The 25,240-nt window shown below is 37.2% G+C and overlaps 3 protein-coding genes across 4 annotated transcripts in view; 2 read left to right on the top strand and 1 right to left on the bottom strand.

Annotated features, from left to right (window-relative positions):
* The window catches only part of LOC126622124 (uncharacterized), a 56,852-nt gene extending 35,040 nt beyond the window's left edge, over positions 1-21,812 (bottom strand). Inside the window, exon 1 of the mRNA XM_050290778.1 lies at positions 20,947-21,812. Coding sequence (XP_050146735.1) covers positions 21,138-21,812 — 675 coding nt within the window. The 3' untranslated portion in view covers positions 20,947-21,137. The remainder of the gene's footprint in view (positions 1-20,946) is intronic.
* On the top strand, positions 898-8,194 carry LOC126622123 (protein DWD HYPERSENSITIVE TO UV-B 1-like). Of its 2 annotated transcripts, none has more exons than XR_007623340.1 (10): positions 898-1,048; positions 1,249-1,315; positions 1,859-2,112; positions 2,736-3,342; positions 4,128-4,763; positions 5,301-5,741; positions 6,217-6,411; positions 6,825-6,895; positions 7,525-7,587; positions 7,674-7,759. XR_007623340.1 is itself a non-coding variant. In XM_050290777.1 (10 exons), the coding sequence occupies exons 1-10, from the start codon at positions 1,017-1,019 to the stop codon at positions 7,755-7,757; spliced, it is 2,439 nt and encodes an 812-aa protein (XP_050146734.1). In that variant the 5' UTR covers positions 898-1,016; the 3' UTR covers positions 7,758-8,194. The 2 variants fall into 2 exon arrangements, 1 of the variants encoding a protein (XP_050146734.1); XM_050290777.1 differs by having other exon boundaries at positions 6,836-6,895; positions 7,674-8,194.
* On the top strand, positions 13,789-14,618 carry LOC126622125 (peamaclein-like). The gene is made up of 2 exons (XM_050290779.1): positions 13,789-13,955; positions 14,207-14,618. The coding sequence occupies exons 1-2, from the start codon at positions 13,874-13,876 to the stop codon at positions 14,389-14,391; spliced, it is 267 nt and encodes an 88-aa protein (XP_050146736.1). The 5' UTR covers positions 13,789-13,873; the 3' UTR covers positions 14,392-14,618.
* Positions 21,813-25,240: the final 3,428 nt, after the last annotated feature.

Here is a 25,240-nt window from a genome sequence, read left to right as displayed (position 1 = left end):
TAACTCCAACTCACAACGTATCCCATTTCCAAGCTGAAAACATGGACACGTGCCACTAATTGCAAGACTTGCTTTACTCTAAGAATTAACTAGTTTCTAGTTTAGTGGTACTTCTTTTCGTAATAGTGAACTACTAAAAGTGTCTTGGGTTCACATTATTTTTTCAAAGGACATGGCATATAAATATGTGTCTGCATTTGATCGAAATAACTGAAGCCATCATGAACCCAACAAGTTATAAACTCAACTTAAAGTTTGAATCTTCCTTGTTTAATAAACATAGCTTAACGAACACGAAGCTTGGCAAGACTAATCTTTTTTATAAACTTTGCTGCAAAAAATGGTAGCATGCAGAAATATAGCAAAGTATTTCGCCAATTACATTAATTATCATTCATGAGAGGCTCCTTTGAATCAAATCAAGTGATTATTTGTGGAGGTGTTTCTCATACAAATTGGTGATGAATTGCCATAGTAAATAGCTACGGTTTTTCTTTTTACACTGCATTTTGAGTTTAAACATTCTTCCATCCTCCCCTTAGTGTAACTTTTTTTTTTTTTAAACAAACCTTTAGATATCGCTTATAAAAAAAAGATAAAAATGTCTCGGCTGGACAAACAGAATGTTGAATGCAAATATATAGTTGGTATCAAAAAGTACAAGTTGAAACGTTATTCTGTACTAGTTTTGATTCAGTAAGCCTCAGCAATGACATCCTTGTTTAAAAACTACTAGTACCAAAAATGGTGACGACGTTTTAGTCGGACAAGGCTGCATTAAATAACAAATTGAAATCATCCAACTAGGCCTAAATGGGCTTCAAAACTTACGGCCCATGGCCCATGGTATATTTTACAAAGGAGATGGGCCTTATCCATCGAAAGCTAAAGAAAGCCCGTAAGCTATCCAACTTCCCAACACCCGCGTCATCAGTGTCTGAAACGCACCTCACCTGCGCAGGAAACGATCAGAAAATCCCTCCATGGTTAGTCGGTAATTGCAAAGCTCAGTCGCCATGGCAATCGACGTCCAAGTTTTGAAAGAAAGGTCATCTTCCTTTCAATCGATTCTTCTTCCTACTTTTTCTTTGTCAAAATAGTGTGAAATTTTGGATGATTATTTGCGGTTTAGTAGTTCAACTTGTATGAATTACAATGTCTGGACTTGTTTCTGCTGTAATTTTTATTTTTAATGTTAATATTTTAATTAGATAATATTTGATTTGATTTTTTTTTTTGGTGCTTTAGGTATATTAATTCTTGCAGGAGGCACTGTGTCCTACCAAATCCTGCAATTCTGTCCATTCTCTTCAAGGTCAGCGATGAATGGTCTCCCAATTTTTATTTTAATGATGAATTTATTAATTAGTTTTAAGGTTTAATTCTCTTGATCCATTTGTTAATGAAATTCTGGTTGAAAGTAGTTGTGGCTTTGTAGAACTAGGAATTTCTCTTATTCATTAAAATGAATGTGTTCATTGTATTTGTTAGAGTTTAGATGGGCAAAGCGACATCAGCATTCGTGTTTAAGATGACCAAAAAACGACATGACATGCCTTATGCTTGTCAAAAAATAGGACCGTAAACCATGCCATGGGCACGAAAGGGAAACAACAAGCACGAATTTGCGGAGTGGGATATTTCTTAAGAGTATAAAGTAATAGATATTGAGTTCAAATCCACGTAGCTTGCTCCTTTGTAGCTTAATCCGTTATATTGGGCTGTTCAATTGAATAGTAATGATCAACATTACTTGCATTTAAAATTTATAATGCATATTATTTACACCAAAATCGTTAATAGTGGTGGTCTGAAATAGTTATAGTACTATTCTTAATCTGATCTGTTTACTATTCAGGCTAAGGTTAAAAAATATTGCCAGGAAGTATGTAGCTTGGAGATTTCATTAGACCACCTTAAGGATACTGATTTCCCGCCACTTCTTGATTTATGCATGGAGCTTGATGATTCAGAGGTTGAAGCAGTTGACATATGCAATAAATCATTGTATGTTCTGGATGGAAAATATGCTCTGTTGTTGATGCGCGCTATTAATCAAAAGCTTCGAGTTGTGGATCTCTATGATTTGTCATTTGGAAAGAATTTCTCGAGGTATAGAGTGGAACTGGTTTTAATTGGTTTTGTGTTGATTGTTTTATTCTAAATTATCCGACATCTTATCTGGTACAACACTCACTGTCATAGTAGTAGCTTAATAAGAGGACTATTATGCGAGAGGCAATGATGAGGAGGGATACTTGTTGTACATGTGTATTGTGTCTTTGTTTCCATACGACTATAATACTGAGTGGATCACAACCAAACGTATTGGCAAATTAGTAGGTGATTGTTAGCTATCTATACCATCTTGTAGCCATTATGCATCCTAATATTGGAATGGTTAGGAATTTCACAGAAATTTGCGAATTGAATTTTATTGACAAAACTGAGTTATATTATCAAAGTTTTACAATAAAGAATCTGCTTAAATTTGGAATGTCAAAATATATGTTTCAGACCTGGTTTTTTCTATTAAGTTGTTCAGTATTCCTTTATAATGAATTTTAGGTTATTGTAGGCACATTGCCTTCTTTATGTGTATTGAGTAGTGTAGAGTCATGTTTATTATTTATTTTCTGAGAGAAATATATTTTATAGAGAAATGTATATCTGTAAATCAAATTGATTTTCCTACGTAAATTGTTTGCTATCACTAATTCAAGTTTAATTCTTAGGGATCTTTCTCAGAGAGGTCTAACATGCCAAGTTTTAAACTTGAGGTCGTCGCATTTTCGGAAGCTCAACATGATGGGGGAGTTCATGCGGATACACACCCTTAACCTTGATTTTAGTACTAAGCTCACTAGTTTTCAGGAGGATTGTTTTACTTGCATGCCCAACCTAAAGTGTCTTTCTCTGTGTGAGACAAGAATTTCAAATCTCTGGACAACCATCGCCGTACTTTCTAAACTCCCTTCTTTGGTTGAACTTCGATTTCAGAATTGGTTGGGCTGCAATAATGTTGGCCCTTTTTCTGCATCATCTAGTGGGAAGCCTGATGACAAAACTGATTCCAATCTGCCAAATAGTGTTCATTATGGTGGGCGACCGTCCATGTGTGTTGGGGAACCAACCGATTACAATTCAAGCATTGAAGAGGTGCTACGGAATTTGTTTGTAGTGGGTAATATGGGTGTAAATGATGATGAACAAAACATGGTTGAAGATTCATCAGATGATAGTGAACTGGACTCACCGAATCCCCTGCAAGAACATGGTTCTGCAGGGCTATTATCAAATGTTTTCTCAGGGTGGAATAGACAGGCCGATCCGCAAAATGAGGTAATAACATTGGTCTTTGCATTTGATTATGTGTTGAGTGTTCTAAGTGGGAATTTTTAAGTAGATTATCTTACTATGGAGCAAGCAACAACAACAGTATAATGGAGCAGGCAACTACCTTTCCAAATCCTATTGAAATTGTCGTCCTAGTATATTATTATAGTATTATTACAATTCTCCGTAATAGTAAGCTTGATATGCTTTGTATTCCCATTCTCTAACAGCCTCAGCTTTTGGGGTCAATGGTTGCCTCACGTGGAATCAGATTATCAGATCTCCATGTGTTTGAAACCTCCAAGTCCCATTCCCCTTCTATTTATTAATTTTCAAGGTGCATGGGGGAACTGCACCTTTATGTATTTATTTTTCTTCATGCTAAGTTGCAACACGATGGCAAGTGCCTTCGCCCATGAGCGGTTGGTCTCGGGTTCGAGACTTGGGAGCAGCCTCTCCATAAATGGGGGTAAGGCTAGCCGACATTCACCTCTCCCAGACCCTGCGTAAAGCGGGAGCCTTGTGCACTGGGTACGACCTTTTTAAGTTGCAACACGGGGTTGCACATGAGGGTGCAAGTTAGCTTGATATCCGTTGTTGGCCTGTTGCCTAACAAATTAAGCTTTTGAGGTCCAATTGCTGTCTTTCATATAAAGATAATTACTAAGCATGATTGTTCTACTATAAAATGTTGTAATTTTGTAGTCATCTTTGTCATCCAACCCTTTCTTCTGTATTCATGATAATCAAATTTCTACTTTGTTTGACATGCTTCTTTTGATGACTCACAGAACCAAAATGAAGAGGAGTCCTTGCAAGGTACCTTCACAAGGCATATTGGAGACATTGAATTGAAATATATTTCTTATCATGCTTCACCAATATGTTTTGAGAAACATTATAGAGAGTACATAATAGCCTCATTACCTCATTTGAGAAGTTTGGATAACTTGCCTATTGGAAAGATTGATCAGGAAAGGGCGAGGATTAAATTTTCAGAGTGTTTTGAGAATCTACCTTATCAGAGGAAGCATAAAGAGAATGTTGTCCACATGTTACAGAAGCGTGAAATAAGAGCAAGCCAAACTCATGTGCAAAGTCCTGGTCAGAAATCATCAAATCTCTATGGAAAATCTCAACACTTCTATACAAGGTCTCTTTGTGCCGCTAAAATGGGATCTTCTGCCTGGCCTTTCTTGCACCCGCTATCGGTTTCAGGCAGTAACTTGGGAGGTGAAAGTAGGAGCTTTCGCCCTAGGCAGTTTGAGTATCATCCATCTGACTCTAGTCTAATGGTCTTTGGAACATTAGATGGTGAAGTAGTTGTAGTCAACCATGAGAATGAAAAAATTGTCAGTTATATCCCATCATCAGGAGCAATGAATAGTGTCCTGGGACTCTGTTGGCTCAAGAAGTATCCCTCTAAGGTGTGCAAAGTCATGATTTATTATTCTTAATATATAATTAACAGTTGAAGTTCTTTTTCCTTCTTTGGAGATTGTTGCACCTATCAATCCCAGAATGCTGCATCATTCTTTGATTGTTTTGTTTTTCTCATTGTATGCGGTTTAATTGGCCTGAAAAGTGTTCAAAACACAATGGCTGGTAACAGCATTCATGACAACTGAATGGAGTATGTGGGATTTGATTTGTCATATAATAGGTCTACGTTCTAAAGGAATTTCTTTAACTTAAGAACTTGGCCAGGTTGTAGGTGTAGGTAGAAATATAAGATATGGTATTTGATGGACAATCGGACATGCATATAACCACAGTATGGGTACAAGATTGCTCCAAAGTTGATAGTGAGCCTGATTTTTATGTCTACATTCAATTTTATGTCCTTTTAGATTGTTAATTTGAATTTAAAATTACTGCATCATGTTGTAAAGATTAGACGTCTATCTATCTCCTGATTTGGCAAATAATAATTCTGCCTTACATTTTTCCTCGTTGAATGTCAGCTAATAGCTGGGTCAGATAACGGTTCATTGAAATTATATGATATCCATCATACACGATCAATGGTAAGGGGCGTCTACCATAGTGCTGGTTCTGTGACTTTTGACGAGTTTGACCAGTTGACTTCTGTTCATGTTAACTCCACGGACGAACTATTTCTTGCTAGTGGATACTCAAGAGATGTTTCTTTGTATGACATAAGTAGTGGAAGACGCTTACAGGTGTTTACTGATATGCATCGGGAGCATATTAATGTACTGAAGTTTGCAAACCATTCCCCATCTCTTTTTGCGACTTCTTCATTTGATAAGGATGTCAAGATGTGGGATCTAAGACAGAAGCCAATACATCCTTGCTATACTTCTTCAAGCCCTAGGGGTAATGTGATGGTTTGCTTTTCTCCAGATGATCATTATCTTCTAGTGTCAGCTGTTGACAATAAGGTAACTTTTTGATTTGTTCATTACTATATAAATTTGGGCTGTCAATGTGTTTTCTTTGACCATTGGCGTTGATCTAGAAGTGATGTTGGATACCTGATTAAGAATCAAACTTGGTTCGATTGGTAAGATTTGATGCTTCCAGGGTAAAAATGGTGGAAAGTAAAATGTTCAATTGTTAAAATGGCATGTTTTTTTTCTTTTCCTATAAAGTTTTTAGATGTATTTTTTTCTTTCTATTTTGTTATTATTTCACTCGAATTTTGTAGTAAGGTCTCTTATTAGGAAATTGATGTTACCATCAAGTTGGTGCACTCAGTCAGGTTAGTTGTAGATTGTGGGATATGTAGGAGGCGTTACTGTTGAAAGCTTAAGCTATTTTTCCTTTTTTGGTATATTTTGTTCATTGTTATTTTGTTATGGTTCACTTGTTCTTCCAGACATATTAGCATACTGATTACCTTGTTGATGATCTCAGGTTCGACAACTTCTGGCAGTTGATGGGAGACTTCACTTGAATTTTGAGATAGCCTCTACAGGAAGCTCTCAGAATTACACCCGATCCTATTACATGAATGGAAGGGATTATATCATCAGCGGGAGTTGTGATGAGCATGTAGTCCGCATATGTTGTGCTCAAACTGGGAGGCGGCTGAGGGATATATCTTTGGAGGTACTGATTTCTAATTTAAAGTACCAGGAAACAATGTTTCTTTGTCAGATATGCATGTTCAAATACCATCTAGTGAAATAGGATAATGTTCTTTCTACGTATGATGCCAAACTCTACTGTTGTTGGCAGTGCTTCACCTTGTATTTGATTGAAGTTGCAAGTTATCATTATCATTGGCAAAAATAAGCGTTACGATTCGTTCTCAATAATAAGGAATATGAAAATAGGAGATGAAAGAAACCAAAAATACAGTGAAAGGTAATGCCTTGAACTTGAGAGTATCGAAAGGAGGAAAAAGGGAATAAAATTCAAAAGGGGTAGGGGAAAAGGATTTGAAGAAGTATTTTCATCTACTAATGGTGAATTCCACTAGACACTAGTTACTTTGAAGAAAACAATGATACAAATTTCAGTTTTTATGCAGGGACGAGGAGGATCTGGAAGTTCTATGTTTGTGCAATCGTTAAGGGGAGATCCTTTCAGAGTGAGTTTCATTCTTACTACTGGTATCCACTTTTTTGGTCAATCGAGTAGAGTTGTAAACATTCATACTATTGTTAGATGAGATAGTGGGTTAATTTCTTAAAATAACCCCTCCCACTTAACCCCTAAAAGGGGGGAAAAGGTTAAGAAATAGGAGACACTCTTCATAAGTGATTACTAGAGTACTTAGACTTATAGTTATTTTTTTTCATACAACTTTATTTTTCTTGTAAACATATAGAGATTTCATGAATTTTAGCGTTTCCCTTTTACACTTTAACAGGTTACAGAATTCTCATGCTGTAACTATCTTCCTTTTTATTTTTTGGACGGAAACGAATATTCTGATTAGCAATAAATTATCGAAGACTTCAACAGTTCTATATACGGGTCAGCTTAATTTGTGCTGTAGTCTCGGTTGCCTTTTCAAATCATGCCACAATGATAAAGTCGTAAACTTGTAAAGAACAACACTGTTATGTCTTGCTCACCTCAAAAGAATCCTCTAGCAGTGTGCAGGCTACATTATGTTTAACGTAGTTTTTTTTCAAATATCCAAGTGATGCCAAGGATTAATGTTCCTCCATTATTAACCTAAATATTTTTTTCCCAAAAATATCTTGCACCCAGGAATTCAACATGAGCATCTTGGGAACATATATGCGTCCAAGCTCGAGGTCCGAAATTGTCAAGGTATAGGACTTATGCTTCTGTATATTTATGTTATTGAAAAACGTCATCACGTGAGACACTAAGGTTTTCTGCATGCAACATTGCAGGTCAACATGCTAGCATCCAGTGACTATGCCAAGGAACACCTTGATGGTCAGCAGCCTTGCCCAACCAATAATATGGGAGGTTGATGTATGTATGTACCTTATTTGTAAGCTACGCATGCATGTGAACAACTCTTATGTCCTAGGAAAGCATCTGCAAAGGTGCAAAAACGCGAACATCTCTACCATCAGTTTGGTCTACCGGTACATCACATTTTGCCCATCCCATCTTCGTTTGCTCTCCTGTGCGGGACTGTGGACGTACTAATTGAACCTGCATGCGTCGCAACTGTTGGATGAGATCCAGTGGCTGGTAGAGCTGATTCTTTACTTGAGTAAAAGATACAGTTCATTTGTTTTGCTATTGTAGAGGTACATGTGATATGCCGTGTAATGAGTGCCAGCCTCGGCTGGCTATATGGGTTAGAAGGTGGTTAGTAGTCTCTTACGGAGTGTCTGTCATAGGTGCTTCTGGTTGTAAAATAAACTTGTTAGTGCTGGTATGAATAAGAATTTTACGGAGAGCATCGGTCTCTGGCGGAGTTTCGGTTATAATTTACAATTTCACACAAAATGCCTGACTTGAGCTTCCACAGCTTGAGTTAGACGGCAAGATCCCCCAAAACTCAAAGGTGGACATTCTTTTTACCCTGGCTTTATTTGTTCCCACTACTAACCTAAGGAAAATGATTTTTGCACGCGCTCGCTTACCTCCTTAACAGCTCCTCTTCTTTCTTTCCAAATGTTGAATCGAACAAATAAAAGGAGAATAAAGGGCCACAATTAAGAGGGAATTGAAGGGGTGCAATAATTTTCTAGTATAACATAGTGGTTGTTATATCCTATGCAGTCTAACTCTTCGTCCGCATGAATTATATGCTAGTCATACGACTCCTACCACAAATTTATAATACAATATATGTGGCAATTAATCCGATGGCACTATGTAAATTTCTTTTATAATATGGTGGTAGGTATACCCTATGTGACACCACATTATAGGGAAGTGAATTAATCACAAAGCCAAAACAAACAAACGTGGTAGGTAAATTTCTTTTCTTGAATTTGAGTCTTACAAGGACCTCTTCTGATAGACACAAATGCAAGTGGCCTTAAACCGCGTGTTCATACTTAGAACAACTGTCCACGCGATAAGTGGTGTTTAACCGTTAATTAATTATAAAAAGGCTTATTATATTAACACATCACTCGTTGTTGAATAAACTCCACATACTTAATACACCTCACATTTGCTTTTTTAATTAAAAATTATCTTAATAAACCCCACATACTTCCCCATAATACCCTCACATCCCACCTTCTCAACATACACCTTATATTTTCTACATACACTGTACATTTTCTATACACCCCACATTCTTCAAATCTTTTTTTGAAGGAAAAAACCCTAACATCTTGCGTGCTGTATGTGGAGAGAGAAGAAAACAGACACTTGAAAGGTGCCAATTGAATGGAATGGGTAATTGCAATAATTCACCCTTAAATTAAATGAGTTTGTTGACCTTAAAAACTACCAAGCATATGTGGCGCGCATGCCGAGTAACTAATGAGCTAACTACGTTCTTCGGTTATGTACGAGGCGTGACAACTCGACGGCCAAGCTCGACCAAGGAGTAAAATGTTGATATTGCAATGAGCGCGTTGCTGACTTCTTAATCTTGCGATTGCGGCCAATGAAGGAACACATCTCAGCCTTTGGGTTCTAGAGTCTGAAGACAAGGCTGCTAGTCTTGCGAAGTTCATGGATTGTTGGCACCAGGTTCAGTCACGGTGATTATATTCGTGAGGATATAAGCATGCCAAACTGATACCAAACTATATGGACACAAATACTCAAAAGAGATGTATGTCTTGATGGTGAATGTGGTTTGACCGTCAGAATGCCAAACTCTAAAAGATACTTGTGAATATCCAATCATAAAACAACTCAGCGTTTAACGTGCCAAGCCTAGTAACCTGTAACACCGCACTTCACTAAGAAGGCTAATAAGATGACCTCTACCAACAAGAACTCAAAAATCCTTGTCGACCGAGACTTGGATAAATAACCAGTCGGTCTCGAAGCAGTGCTATTTATCCAAACTGAAGGTGCTCCTTGATCGGCTGATTCTACGACTCCAATGTTGTTTATCCAAACTAAAGATGTTGCTGGTTGCCTTCACAGTGTTGTTTATCCAAATTGAAGATTTGTTGGCAGGAGAAAGGGGAGAAAGATAAAATCTCAAAGGTTGTTGAGAAGCTTTGTGTAGGGTAATTTGTGTGTTAAATTGGAGGGCTTAGATAATGCACTCCCTTCTCTATTTATAGTAGCCAACCCCCTCATGGCCGAGCTAGAATCATATTCAGATTAGAACTCCTCAATGTAATCTAATTAGGTCTCGGCCAATCCTAACTCTAATAGGACTCTGGACCAAACTTTTAAACAAACCAGATTCATCACCTAATTCCCAGCATCCTTAACCTTACGACTCCAAGTTGCACTAGGTTTCGACTACTTCACTCTTATCTAAACCAATTCCCTTTGCAATAGGATTCAACTAGCCTTAACTGGACGGTCCACAAGAAAATTCTAGATCAATGTCAATGGGCCGAGAATAATCCCAAGCTCGGCACCAAAAAGAGTTATATTGCAGTAATTCACCATTGAAAACAATGAGGTACCAAGAAAAGAAAAAAATGCATATTATTAGAGAAGTTCCTAAGAGACCTAAGAGAGATGCATTTAGGTAATATGGTTTTCTAGGAATTGAAAATAAATATTAGGCTTAATATTAGAGAAGCCCTATTATTATAGGGCTTGGGTAATATAGTTTCTGGGAAATCACAAGCATATATTTGGGACTAATCTCCTTTGAAATCAAAATCAGGGAATAAAATAATGCAGATAGCTTAAACAATGCTCATAGCTTGGTTAGGGTTTTGTTCAACAATGGAGAGTAAGGGGTTTTGATAGTTGAAGAAGGTAACTAATACATTAAGAGCAATTCCACCCATGGAGCCCTTCCCCCTGGCAATCCACTATTCAATCCACCCTATTAAACAGTAACTGCCTTAAATGAATAGTAACTACCATTAATGAACAGTAATTGCCATTTACATCTCCACCCTTGGAACCCTCCCTCCTGTCAATAAGCAATCAAAATAATAGTTTTTTTTGTTTGTTTAAATAATAAAAAACCCTCTCTCTCTCTCTCTCTCTCTCTCTCTGACACAAACAAAAAAAATAAAAAATTCCAAAGCACTCGGGCCACAGGCCCGTCGACTCCCCACCCCCCCTTCGCTCGGGCTCCCACCCTCACTCGGGCCCTTCCCTGCTGGAGCTGCTCCCACCGGCCCTCAGGCCCTTTCTCCTCCCCTGTCGCCCGAGCAACCAGCATCCGCTGGAGTTGCTCTAAAAGTGATTTAGGGTGTTTTTAGAAATTTCTTGTTTTTTTTTAAAAAAACCTAATAAGGTCGAAATTGTCATTACATAATAGGGATAAATCATTTAATATTAAATTTTAAAATGAAATGTATTCAACATTTTGTAGGATGCTAATAAAAAAATCTTATAAAAACTCTTTACAATCAACGACTAACTAGACCCGGCAATTTCTGACACAACACGAAAACGACATGAAAATAACGGTTTTCGGGTCAACACGATAACTTACCAGGTCATTATCGGGTGACCCGTTAATAATGGGTATACACGCGGGTAACACGTGGGTAGCCCGTTTCGACCCGTTAAGAAAAAATTTATTTTGATAATTTTAAAGTTTAATTACTAAAAGATTTATTATAAAATACAATAGCCATATTAATATATACAATATATTCTATATTAAACATATAGTTTTGTATTATTATTCTATATAAGTTTTAAAAAAAAAGTTTTTGTCATTATTTATTTTTATTATGAGAGTTTCTTATTATCATTACTAGGATAAATTTTACTTAACATGTTGTTGTCCAAAATTAAAATAAACTAATACAGTATTTGTATAGGCAAGAACTAAGAAGACATACATACACTGTACACATATGAAAAATGTGAAAGAATATATAAACACTCGTGATTCATCATTATTCATCCACGTTGCATTATCGTTTAGATTTTTAAAATTCTCCAAACCTTCTTGAATAATGTTTTTTATTTGAGGGTAAAATTAATAAAATTAATAATAATTATGTAGAAGTGTAAAAAATGTAAAAAAAACAATATACAATCACTCATAGTGACAAACTTTACAACTTTCATGAAAGGATCAGCTTCGAAATCCAACACTATAATTCATAAACCTTAAATTTATATTTAACTGTCTATTGTCATTTACGCTTTATTCTTCTTACTGAATTTCATTTTTAAAATTTTCTTTTTTGAAAACATGATCATCTGGCAGATGTAAGAAGATGAACGGTTCAGATCTTTGATATCACATTTCGATATTTACGATTAACTGAAATATGAGTTGATGTCATATAGTTTGTAGAAACTTTATAAACATCAAGCAATATTTTTACTAACTGTAAAACTTTAAATATAATATCAACGATCTAAACCCTTCATCTTCTTGCATCCTTTAATCGATCAAGTTTTCAAAAGAGAAAATCTGAAAAAACAAAATTTGATTAGAACAATGAAGCGTAAATGTAAACAACAATCAACGGTTAAATTTTGATCTATGATTTATATGACTATAGTGACGTATTTCGAAGTTAAGCTTTTCATGAAAGTTGTAAAGCTTGTCATTACGAGCGTTTATATATTTTTTCTATATATATTTTTTTAAACTTCTACATTAATTACAAAACTATTAAAGACTTTAGGTAAGTGAAAATATACTTAAAAGAAAAATGCGTTTTTATGTTTTAGATGTGACAATATGATATGTATTTAATTATTTAGTATTATGTTTTTCATTTGATTATTTATTGGTTTAAAATATATTTTCCTTAACGGGTAACGAGTCGGGTCATATTACCTGTTAATATTATCAGGTCGATTTCAGGTCGGGTCATTTTACCCGTGTATTTTAACGGGTGTTACACGACACGACCCATTAAGATATCAGATATGACATGAAAACGACACGAACACGAAAAATACGACACGAATGCCAGGATTACGACTAACAATTACTTGTACAGAATTGTTAAACTCATTTCGTTGCATCTGAACATAGGGTAAAAAACGAGGAATCTAGTTCACAGTGCAAAAATACCGCGTGGACCGCCTCTCTGTATCGCACTCTTACCTCACGGACTCAATAAATATGTTCCAAAAGTTGCACCCTTCCAGCTGTGCAGTGAGACCCAGTCCTCATTTATTCTTAGTTCATCATCCCAACTGCACACGTACTATTTTTGTCCTATATATTTAAATTTTACTAAAAAAATTATTTTCCAAACTGAAATAAAATTAGAACAAGTAAAAATAAATTTCTTTGGGTAAGAAAAAAAATCATTGTAAAGATAATTTGCACAAAGTTATTCCATTTTTAACAGGCGATGTGAGATGAGAATTGAATTTAGAATTTCTGTGCAGAAGTATAGGGTAATTTGTACTACTAATATTAAAATATAAGTAATGTTTTATAGATCAAATTTACAAACTAAATGATATATCACTAATAAGAAATAATCACATTAATCAGCGCTTAAGTAATAATCCAATCACTTTCATGCCATTTAATTTACAAAATTTAGCCTACACATTTAGTCTCTCTAACATTATCCTTAAAATATATTTACACTAGGGTAAGAAATTAGAACTAAACCACACAATAGATGTAACATAATAATTTAATAATAAACTTGTCATTTATGATAATTAAACTTAAACTGAACCAGAGAAATACCACTACATAGTACTAGTTGGTTTCCATGTTTACAAATTAATGAAATTATAGAGAAGTTAATTCAGAAAATATAACCCAAAAAAATTGAATTTTAAATAAACATTATATACTCCTCTTTTTATTAATGTCAACTAAAAAATCTAAGATCATTTACACTATTCTATAACTTGTTTAATAAATAAAAAAATAATATTGACTTGGTTTTTTTGGAGGGTATCCAAAGTTGCCAACTCAAGTTCTCTCTCACTCGCTATTAAATACCAGCTTGAGCTCTCACAATCCTCCATACTGCCTCAAGTACACTTCTCAACTACGACTCGTCCTTTGAGTTCACCGGGCAAGATGAAGCTCTACTTTCCACTCCTCTGTTTCCTTCTTCTTACCTCCTCTTTCATGGATCCAGCCATGGCCCTCGCTACTTCACGTAAGTGTTTAGATTTTGCCCAAGTAAATGGAGATGTTCTCTTTTGCCATATTATCTGGTTGTTAAACAGTGAATCTCGATCATTAATTATCTAAACTTGTGATAAACCATATAGTTTAGATCGGCATTTTGATGATATAAGTACGACAACAGAACTTACTCGTCGAACCATGCATGTCATCTGCTTTGAAAAGTTTAATTAGTTTGATCACCGTATGTTAAGATGTTAAGTGGGTTTATTAATCTTGCAGCATATTGCAGCGACAAGTGCTCGACGAGGTGTGCAGTAGCAGGAGTTCAGGATCGATGCATGAAGTATTGTGGGATATGCTGTGAAGCGTGCAAGTGTGTGCCGTCTGGGACTTATGGGAACAAGCACGAGTGCCCTTGCTACAGGGACAAGAAGAACGACAAGGGCAAGCCCAAGTGCCCCTAATTTAATTACTCAAATTTTCTGTGTCTAGTTTAATCTTTATGGAGAATGTTAATTAGGGTTAAAGTTGGTCTGCTTTAGTAATAATAGCAAGAATTAGTAGTTGATCCCTTTTATGTTTGGTATGAGTCCAGTTATATAGTTTTATGTTGTGATCTTGATCTTGGCTGTTTATGTCCAATGGCAGTTGGATTTTCATAAAATAAATCAATTATTTGTCTTCTTTTTTATTTTTTTCATAATCATTTCAATTTTTCAGTTTTTATTTTCATGATTACGGTATTTTTCATTACCGATAAAATTGGATTATTAATCTCCATGGTGATAGAATAACTAGAAGATAGCTCATGTAGTAAAAAAGATTAGGATTTAAGCTCATGTGGTGAACTCTGTTAGTATTTATGCTCAAAATCGAAAATTTCATCAACTCTCCGTTAATTATTAGCACGTGAGCCACACATATGAGGCTAAAACGGTATTCTCCATCAATTGTTAGCTTGTAAGACTCATATGTGAGACTAACTTTATCCTTTTAGCCTCACATGTGAGCTTATGTGTTAATAATTAACAGAGAATTGACGAAATTTTTAATTTTAAGTGTAAATCTTAACAGATTTTATCACAGAGGTTTATATTTTATTTTTTTTACCACTAAAACTATCTTTTAACTTTCAAATCACCACGAAATCATTAATTCATTTAATTTTTCTTTTAACCAATTGCATTCCGATTTCAAACTCTCGTTCATTAACTTTCAGTACTGTTTTAACATTTTTGACATTAATACAAACACGGAGCGAAGAGAGAAGGAAAACACGAGACAAGAACATGTGCATAGCAACTAGTATTAGTGAGATCTGGACAGGGGACGTGAATGCTATACTGACTGGGCGGTGGGAGGGAGAATCTTTTGGCTTTGGGAATCGTCGTATATGCAAGTTGCAATTCAAAAACCTTAAAACTAAATTAACGTTGTTTATTGACCAAATTTAATAAAATAGAATGAAAAATCAATGCTGTTAAAGATCACATGAGCCTTTGGATGTTGGAAATTAATTAATTGGACCATTCACACAAAGAGAAAGATTTATATGACACAAATTTAATATCACGTGGAATTCTGTTCTAATAATACAATAACATGTATTAGTTTTCTATCACGTAGTCTTATGTTGTAACTTATTATCGTGACGCTAACGTAACGGTAAACATATGTCATATAAGTTGTTCTTCCATGCAAGACGCAACTACACTCTCGTCATAAAATGTGTGAGGGCTACTAGGTGTATTGGGGTTATAGGTTATGAGATTGCCAAATACTTTGTAAAACTCCCATTTGGTTTGAGAAAGTTGCCTCTAGTACTTCAAATCCTATTTCCGTTGATGTTGAAGCCACTACAAGTCTACAAGTGTAGAAGTGAAAGACCAAAATGATGTTGAAGAAGTTGAACTTGAAGATTATTTAGGAATCATATTTGTATGCACCAAGTAAAAGAAATAAATATAGCGGGTGAGATAACAAAAGTTCGCAGGTCACAATGTGAATTACATAATTTACATTGTCAAGGATTGCGATCGATTTCGAATTGGTAGAGTTGTCATGCAATGTTTGTTTTTAGTTTTTACTTTGACAATTTCGTATTTCACTCATGAAATTTGGATTTACGACATACTTCAAAAATTAAAGATAAAATATTATAAGTAGCGAATTTAGAAAAAATAAAAAATAAAAATCTTTGATATGTCAATTACGTGTAAAAATCACAAAAATTTCTTAAAATCTTCAAAAAAAAGTTTGCCAACAGAGTGGAGTGGTCGAAGTTTGGTTAGGGTGGAATTGGGTTTGTGATTTGAGAATGTTGGTGGAATTGGGTATTGTGTTTTAACACTTGCCCCATCGTATGGGCCAGGCCTAAGGGGGAGGGAAGGGAGGTTGGGAGCTGGAGAAACAAAAGCACACAACGTATGTAGACACAAAGAAGTTTAGAATTGGAAATTCATTGAGTGGTTGGAGGAAGGTGTTGGAGCTTTTGAGTGAAATTTTTTTTCTATCTTATTTGTCCCACATTGGCCAAGTTGGGAAATTTCACATATAAAGTAATTGGAAAGATTGACCATTGGGAGCAAATTGGGCTTGAACGTTGGATTTGGACTTTGGGATGTTATAGGATTTGAGGACAACAAACTCATCCTTTAATATATAATTAAGGGGTTTTTGAACTTTAATCATTCAAGAAGATTAAAATTTAAAAAAAAAAAAACCTGGTGTTAGATTAAATATTGATTTTAGTCCCTAATGTGTCCTTAATTCAAAATAATTAATGTGCATTTTATTTAATGTCTCCCATTAAATATTTAAATTTATTAATACACAAATTTTAATTTATTTTTTGACCAAAAAAGAGTTTTTTAATCTATTAATTTTATTTAACATTCTTCATATTTGAAAGACTCAATTAATGTACCTAAATGTTAGTACCGAAATGTATGTACCTAAATATATGCACCGAAATGTATTAATATTAAATTAATGTACCTAAATGTGTGTACCGAAATGTGTGTACCGAAATGTATGCACCGAAATGTTAGTACCGAAAATGTATTATATTGAATTAATGTACCTAAATGTTTGTGTCGAAATGTATGTACCGAAATATATGTACCTAAATGTATGCACCGAAATGTATTATAATGAATTTAATATAACTAAATGAAGAAGATAAAGTACATCGAAATATATTGTATAAGTTAACAAAAAGGGGTTTTTGAACTTTAATCCTTCAAGAAGATTAAAATTTAAAATAAAAACCTGGTGTTAGATTAAATATTGATTTTAGTCCCTAATGTGTCCTTAATTCAAAATAATTAATGTGCATTTTATTTAATGTCTCCCATTAAATATTTAAATTTATTAATACACAAATTTTAATTTATTTTTGACCAAAAAAGAGTTTTAATCTATTAATTTTATTTAAGATTCTTCAAATTTGAAAGACTCAATTAATGTACCTAAATGTTAGTACCGAAATGTATGTACCTAAATATATGCACCGAAATGTATTAATATTAAATTAATGTACCTAAATGTGTGTACCGAAATGTATGCACCGAAATGTTAGTACTGAAAATGTATTATATTGAATTAATGAACCTAAATGTTTGTGTCGAAATACATGTACCGAAATGTATGTACTTAAATGTATGCACCGAAATGTATTATAATGAATTTAATATAACTAAATGAAGAAGATAAAGTACATCGAAATATATTGTATAACCATGGTCTAAAATATCCATAATATCCCGATATTTCCATCGAAGTTTCCGTGTTTTTGGACTACCGATATATCTGATATCATCGATATTTTAGACCTTACTAAGTCACTCATGTATCTTACCATGCAATGTGTAAAGTGTAAAATATTGTACTAATTCATTATATATAAATGATTATGGTGTGTTTAAACTTTTTTCATTAATTACTACATATTTTTTACACTCACAATGTTTGCCAGCTCGCTATATAATCAACTTAAATCAGTTATATCTATCATGCAATGCATTTCCTTTCAATTTTTTGTGATAAACTAATAGATAATTCACTAAATAAACATCCTGCAAAGTTTCAATAAAAATTTCCAAGTTTTTCTTATAATTTCCATGGTTTTTATTCAATTTTTATCGATATCGATAATATTCCGATATTTCCATCGAAATTTCTGCGTTTTTGGATTACCGATATTTCCGATATCAAGATATTTTATACCTTGTGTATAACAAAAAGGGGTTTTTGAACTTTAATCCTTCAAGAAGTTAAAATTTAAAAAAAAAACCTGGTGTTAGATTAAATATTGATTTTAGTCCTTACTGTGTCCTTAATTCAAAATAATTAATGTGCATTTTATTTAATGTCTCCCATTAAATATTTAAATATATTAATACACAAATTTTAATTTATTTTTTGACCAAAAAAGAGTTTTTTAGTTTATTAATTTTATTGGAGACTTGGTGCAAGGAATTGCTCAGACGGAGAAGTTATTTATAGGAGGAGATTTAAATGGACACGTGGGCAGGGAGACAGGCAACTATGGAGGTTTTCATGGTGGCCATGGTTTTGGGGAGAGAAACGAGGATGGGGAAGTTATCTTGGATTTTGCAATGGCATATGATCTCTTCTTAGCCAACACCTTCTTTAAGAAGAGAGAAGAACATGTGATCACCTACAAGAGTGGGTCGTCAAAAACACAAATAGATTTTCTTCTAATGAGGAAAGGGGATCGTATAACTTGTAAGGATTGCAAAGTTATACCAGGAGAGAGCGTGGCTAATCAACATCGCTTGTTGGTGATGGATGTACATATCAAAAGAGTAAGACAAAAGAACAAGACTTGGAAGTGCCCAAGAACTAGATGGTGGAATCTAAAAGAAGAAAAACAAGCCATTTTCAAAGAGAAGGTAATCACCCAATGTGTGTGGGATAGAGAGGGGGAAGCTAGCCAAATGTGGGATTCCATGGCTAGTTGTATCCGAAAAGTAGCACAAGAGGTATTAGGAGAGTCCAAGGGCTTTGCCCCACACCAAAAGGAATCTTGGTGGTGGAATGAGGAGGTACAAACAAAGGTGAAGGCTAAGAAGGAATGTTGTAAAGCCTTATACAAGGAGAGGACCGATGAAAATGGTGAAAGGTATAGAAAAGCGAAGCAAGAGGCGAAGAAAGCTGTCAGAGAAGCTAAGTTAGCGGCTTACGACGATATGTATAAACGACTAGATACCAAAGAAGGAGAGTTGGATATCTATAAACTAGCTAGAGCAAGGGAAAAGAAGACAAGGGACCTAAACCAAGTGAGGTGCATCAAGGATGAGGATGGAAAGGTTCTTGCTACAGAGAACGCGGTTAAAGACAGATGGAGAGGTTATTTTCATAATCTTTTCAATGAAGGACATGAAAGGAGTGCTTCTTTAGGGGAGTTGAGTAACTCAGAAGAGTGTAGAAACTACTCATTTTATCGTCGAATCCGGAAGGAAGAAGTGGTTGTAGCTTTGAAGAAGATGAAGCATAGAAAAGCAATAGGCCCAGACGATATACCAATCGAAGTGTGGAAAGTTTTGGGAGAGACAGGTATAACATGGCTCACTGACCTTTTCAATAGGATTTTGAAAACGAAGAAGATGCCAAATGAGTGGCGAACGAGCACTTTGGTGCCTATCTACAAGAATAAGGGCGACGTACAAAATTGCATGAACTATAGGGGTATTAAGCTAATGAGTCATACAATGAAGCTCTGGGAGAGAGTCATTGAGCATAGATTGAGGCAAGAGACACGGGTTTCGGACAACCAATTCGGGTTCATGCCAGGGCGCTCAACCATGGAGGCAATCTATCTCTTACGAAGATTGATGGAAAGATATAGAGATGGGAAAAAGGATTTACACATGGTCTTTATAGATTTGGAAAAAGCGTATGATAGGGTCCCAAGAGACATTCTTTGGAGGATTTTAGAGAAGAAAGGAGTACGAGTAGCATATATCCAAGCTATAAAGGATATGTATGAAGGAGCAAAGACTGCCGTAAGAACTCATGAAGGACAAACCGAAAGCTTTCCCATAACTGTAGGATTACATCAAGGCTCATCCTTAAGTCCTTACCTTTTTGCGTTGGTAATGGATGAGTTAACAGGACATATTCAAGATGATATTCCTTGGTGTATGCTTTTCGCAGACGATATAGTGTTGATAGATGAAACTCAGGAAGGGGTAAATGCAAAGCTTAACCTTTGGAGAGAAGTGTTGGAATCTAAAGGTCTTCGCCTAAGCCGATCAAAGACAGAATATATGGAGTGCAAGTTCAGTGCAAATGGAGGCCAAAACGAGTTAGGGGTGAGGATCGGAGATCAAGAAATACCAAAGAGCGACCGTTTTCGTTACCTAGGATCTATCTTGCAAAAGAACGGAGAATTAGATGGAGATCTCAACCATAGAATACAAGCTGGATGGATGAAGTGGAAGAGTGCATCCGGCGTGTTGTGTGACCGCCGTATGCCACTGAAGCTCAAGGGAAAATTTTATAGGACGGCAATAAGGCCGGCGATGCTGTATGGCACAAAATGTTGGGCGGTGAAGCATCAACACGTACACAAAATGGGTGTAGCGGAGATGAGGATGCTTCGTTGGCTGTGTGGGCTCACGAGAAAGGATAAGATTAGGAATGAGGATATCCGGGGTAAAGTAGGAGTAGCCGAAATTGAAGGAAAGATGAGAGAAAATCGGTTACGGTGGTTTGGACATGTGCAAAGAAGGCCTACTGACGCTCCGATTAGAAGATGCGACTATGGGACAGAGGTTCAGGGCCGAAGGGGTAGAGGAAGACCTAGGAAAACTTTGGAAGAGACTCTAAGAAAAGACTTAGAGTACTTGGATCTAACGAAGGACATGACACAGGATCGAGCACAATGGCGTTCTAAGATTCATATAGCCGATCCCACTCAGTGACTTGGATTTTCCAAGTCTCCAACCAAGAAGTTTTCCTCACTCGGGAAATTAAGGGAACACTACCCCAACCTACATGCTCCACTCAGAAAGCTTCAACATACAAGTTTCAACAAAAGAAAATTCAAAGAACTTAGCGAAGAATGCTTTGGTGTATTTAACACAATACGTTGAAATGAAGGAAAACTTATTTATTGATATCCCCAATAAGCTACAAATATGTACATATACATGAGTCAAAATAAACACACAAGAGGGAGCCTTCACAAAGGTTGCTTAGGAGAAGTCTCAGCAGTCGGTAGAGCCCCAGAAAGAGAAGGCACCGGAGGGGGATCATTTGGAGCCTCAGTACTGGACAGAACCCTAGAAGGAGGAGGCATCAGAGGTTGATCATTTGGAGCTTCATTACGCGGTACAGCCCCAGAAGACGAAGGCAATAAATGCCTTTGGAACAAACCCACAAATCTCTGATGATCAAGTAAAACCTGACCATCAGTTTCCTTCATCTGGTCAAGCTTCCTCTTCATGTTTGTAGCATAGTCATGTGCGAGCCGGTGCAACTGTTTATTCTCATGCTTGAGCCCTCTAATCTCCTGTTTGAGACTCATCACTTCAGCCGCCAATGATTCAACTTGGCGGGTTCGAGCAAATAGGCGTTGGGCCATATTAGACACAGAACCTGCACACTGAACACTGAGAGCCAGCGAATCCTTAACAGCTAACTCATCAGATCGTTTGGAAAGTAGTCTGTTATCTTTGGGAGTGAGAAGGTTCCTGGCCACCACCGCAGCGGTCATATCATTCTTCATCACGGAATCCCCAACGGTAAGAGGACCAGTTGGGGAGACGAAGGATGGGCGCCATATGTTGTCTGGAGAAGGCGGGGCTGCCTCTTCAACAAGGTTCAAGTCAAAACGACGGTCGGAGGGGCCAGACATTTTCAAAGGTGTTGAAGAGAAGAGGTCAGACAAATCAAGATCTTAGAAGTGCAAGAATGAAGCTTCTACTGGTGGAGATTCAAGTGTGCTTTGGAACTTAATGCCAGCCCCTATAAAAATCTGCACTCGACGGAGCTTCAGAAATCAAAGAGGCGCCTGCTCAGAAATCGAAGAGGCGTTTGCTTTCTCAAAAGTTGGGCTGCTTAGAGATCACGAGGGTTGATCTCAGAAATCGAAGAGCCGTTTGCTTTCTCAAAAGTTGGGCTGCTCAAAGACCACGAAGGCCGATCTCAGAAATCGAAGAGGCGCTCGCTTTCTCAAAAGCTGGGCTCCCTAGAGACCACGAGGGCCGATCGCAGAAATCGAAGAGGCACCTACTTTTCCAGCCTTGTCAGCACCTGTCACACGCACACTCAGCTTTGCGGAAATTATGGGCATTCTGTCAAAGACTTCTGGGGAAGTAGAAAACACATGAATCTTACTGTTCAATCACCCACTTCCCACACGCAACAATAGCTCATGGGTACCACAGATAACTTTGCCAAAGTTCTCTGCCAAAGTTGAGCACGTGAAGCTTGCAGCTCCCACTACATCGCTCTGACCAAGAAGGGTAAAAGAATAGCAAACAAACAGCACTAACAAAGTTTAGACCCATAAATTTTGAAGGTCTAGCTACCATATTATTACCCACAAGGGTAAAGGAACAGTACCACTGCTGGATAATTGGAAAGTCCATGTATGTCAACCTCTGTGCTTCGTGGCAAGGTAGACTAGCAAACATGCCCAACCTTTACTCACACTCGAGAAAACACTCCCAATAAGATTGCTTGCTCCAAAATCGAAGAGGCACCGTCCTCCGAATCTAAAGAGCCAGACTCCCAACATGACTACTTTCTTAAAAATCGAAGAGAGGGTAAAGGAACAGTACCATTGCTGGATAATTGGAAAGTCCCTGTGTGTCAACCTCTGTGCTTCGTGGCAAGGTAGACTAGCAAACATGCCCAACCTTTACTCACATTCGAGAAAACACTCCCAACAAGATTGCTTGCTCCAAAATTGAAGAGGCACCGCCCTCCGAATCTCGAGAGCCACTCTCCCAACATGATTACTTTCTCAAAAATCGAAGAGACACTGCTCCCCGAATCTCGAGAGCCAGACCCCCAGCATGATTGCTTTCTCAAAAATCGGTGAGGCACCGTTCTCCGAATCAATCGAAGAGGCGCTCGCTTTCTCAAAAGCTGGGCTGCTCAGAGACCACGAGGGCCGATCTCAGAAATCGAAGAGGCACCTACTTTTCTAGCCTTGTCAGCACCTGTCACACGCACACTCAGCTTTGCAGAAATTATGGGCATTCTGTCGAAGACTTCTGGTGAAGTAGAAAGCACATGAATCTTACTGTTCAATCACCCACTTCCCACACGCAACAATAACTCATGGGTACCACAGATCACTTTGCCAAAGTTCTCTGCCAAAGTTGAGCACGTGAAGCTTGCAGCTCCCACTACATCGCTCTGACCAAGAAAGGTAAAAGAATAGCAAAGAAACAGCACTAACAAAGTTTAGACACATAAATTTTGAAGGTCTAGCTACCATATTATTACCCACAAGGGTAAAGGAACAGTACCACTGCTGGATAATTGGAAAGTCCCTGTGTGTCAACCTCTGTGCTTCGTGGCAAGGTAGACTAGCAAACATGCCCAACCTTTACTCACATTCGAGAAAACAGTCCCAACAAGATTGCTTGCTCCAAAATCGAAGAGGCACCGTCCTCCGAATCTCGAGAGCCAGACTCCCAACATGACTACTTTCTCAAAATCGAAGAGAGGGTAAAGGAACAGTACCATTGCTGGATAATTGGAAAGTCCTTGTGTGTCAACCTTTGTGCTTCGTGGCAAGGTAGACTAGCAAACATGTCCAACCTTTACTCACATTCGAGACAACACTCCCAACAAGATTGCTTGCTCCAAAATCGAAGAGGCACCGCCCTCCGAATCTCGAGAGCCAGACTCCCAACATGATTACTTCCTAAAAAATCGAAGAGACACTGCTCTCCGAATCTCGAGAGTCAGACCCCCAGCATGATTGCTTTCTCAAAAATCGAAGAGGCATCGTTCTCCGAATCTCGAGAGCCAGATACCACAGACCACTTTTTCAAAGTGCTCTGACAGAGTTAAAACATGTGAAACTGGCAGCTCCCACTACCGTGCTATGACCAAGCAGGGTAAAGGAATAGCATTACTACTTGTTGTTAGGGAGACCCCTATATATGTCGACCTCCATCCCCAACGGACAGGCAGACCTGCAAAAATGCTCAACCCTTCATCATATCTGAGAGGGCACTCCCAACAAAGCCTTTCGAAATATTCAGCTTTCTTTCCCCCCGATAATACCTCTGCAAACAAGCTATACTAGAGCAAGAATATCTCATATCATCAGGGTTAAAAGCAAGAGTATCCCATATCATGCTTTTTCCCTGTTTTTTCTTTTGGCCTTGTTTTTACCTGCAAGACAAGGAGAAAGAGAGCAATCAGTCAGCACTTGGAATCAAGCCTCCAGCCAGGAACTGACTGCCTGGAACCCCTTACCTGATTACTTACCTGACATTGCTCTCGAGTACTCATCTTCAACATCTTATGTTTCCAGGGAAGATTCCGCATCTGCTTGAGGAACAGATAGGGCAAGTGCGAAGGATACAAGGAAGCATGTGGAGACAAGCGTAACAGCACACGTGCCGATACATCCATTACTCTGTCAAAAGCAAAAGTATCCCATATCAGCAGGGTGGAACGTACTCTAGATTTGATGGACTTGTTTTGACCCTCAAATTCTTCAGTCGGCCTTATACTCTGGAGGAAACCAGAAAACCCTCCAGCTCAGTTCAAGAATAAGCCTGTGGAAAGTTACTTCTTCAAAAGCAAAAGTATCTCATATCATCTCTTCTCATTTTTCTTCTCTTTATCCTTCATGCTGCTGCAAGATGGGGAGAAGGTGAACAATCAGTCGGAGCTCTGATTGCTTACCTTGTCTGTCACCTCTTTCAGCAGACCCCCTAGCTCGGCGACTTGGGGGACTCCTACTACATGGTTTGTATCGCGCTTGACCAAGCCTGAAACTACAAGTAAGCTTCAAGTGAAATTGATACATTACCTTGTGCATCTCCACCAGTTAAAGATACCACCCCTGGATGGAGGAAGAGTACTTCCAGAGAAGATGCCACATCTACCTATGAGACAGATAAGGCAAGTCAAGACGACACCACACTCCGATACTTAGAAGTTTCGTGACTACGAGATCATTCTCCCACAATATTTCCTAATGTCATTTGTACTAAATCATTCACTCGTACTCACTAAAGGAGAGCTTGAACCTATGTACTTGTGTAAACCCTTCACAATTAATGAGAACTATTCTATTCCGTGGACGTAGCC

Source organism: Malus sylvestris, chromosome 5 (assembly GCF_916048215.2).
Source record: "Malus sylvestris chromosome 5, drMalSylv7.2, whole genome shotgun sequence".
NCBI lineage: Eukaryota > Viridiplantae > Streptophyta > Magnoliopsida > Rosales > Rosaceae > Malus > Malus sylvestris.
This window is presented reverse-complemented; position numbering and strand designations above follow the sequence as displayed.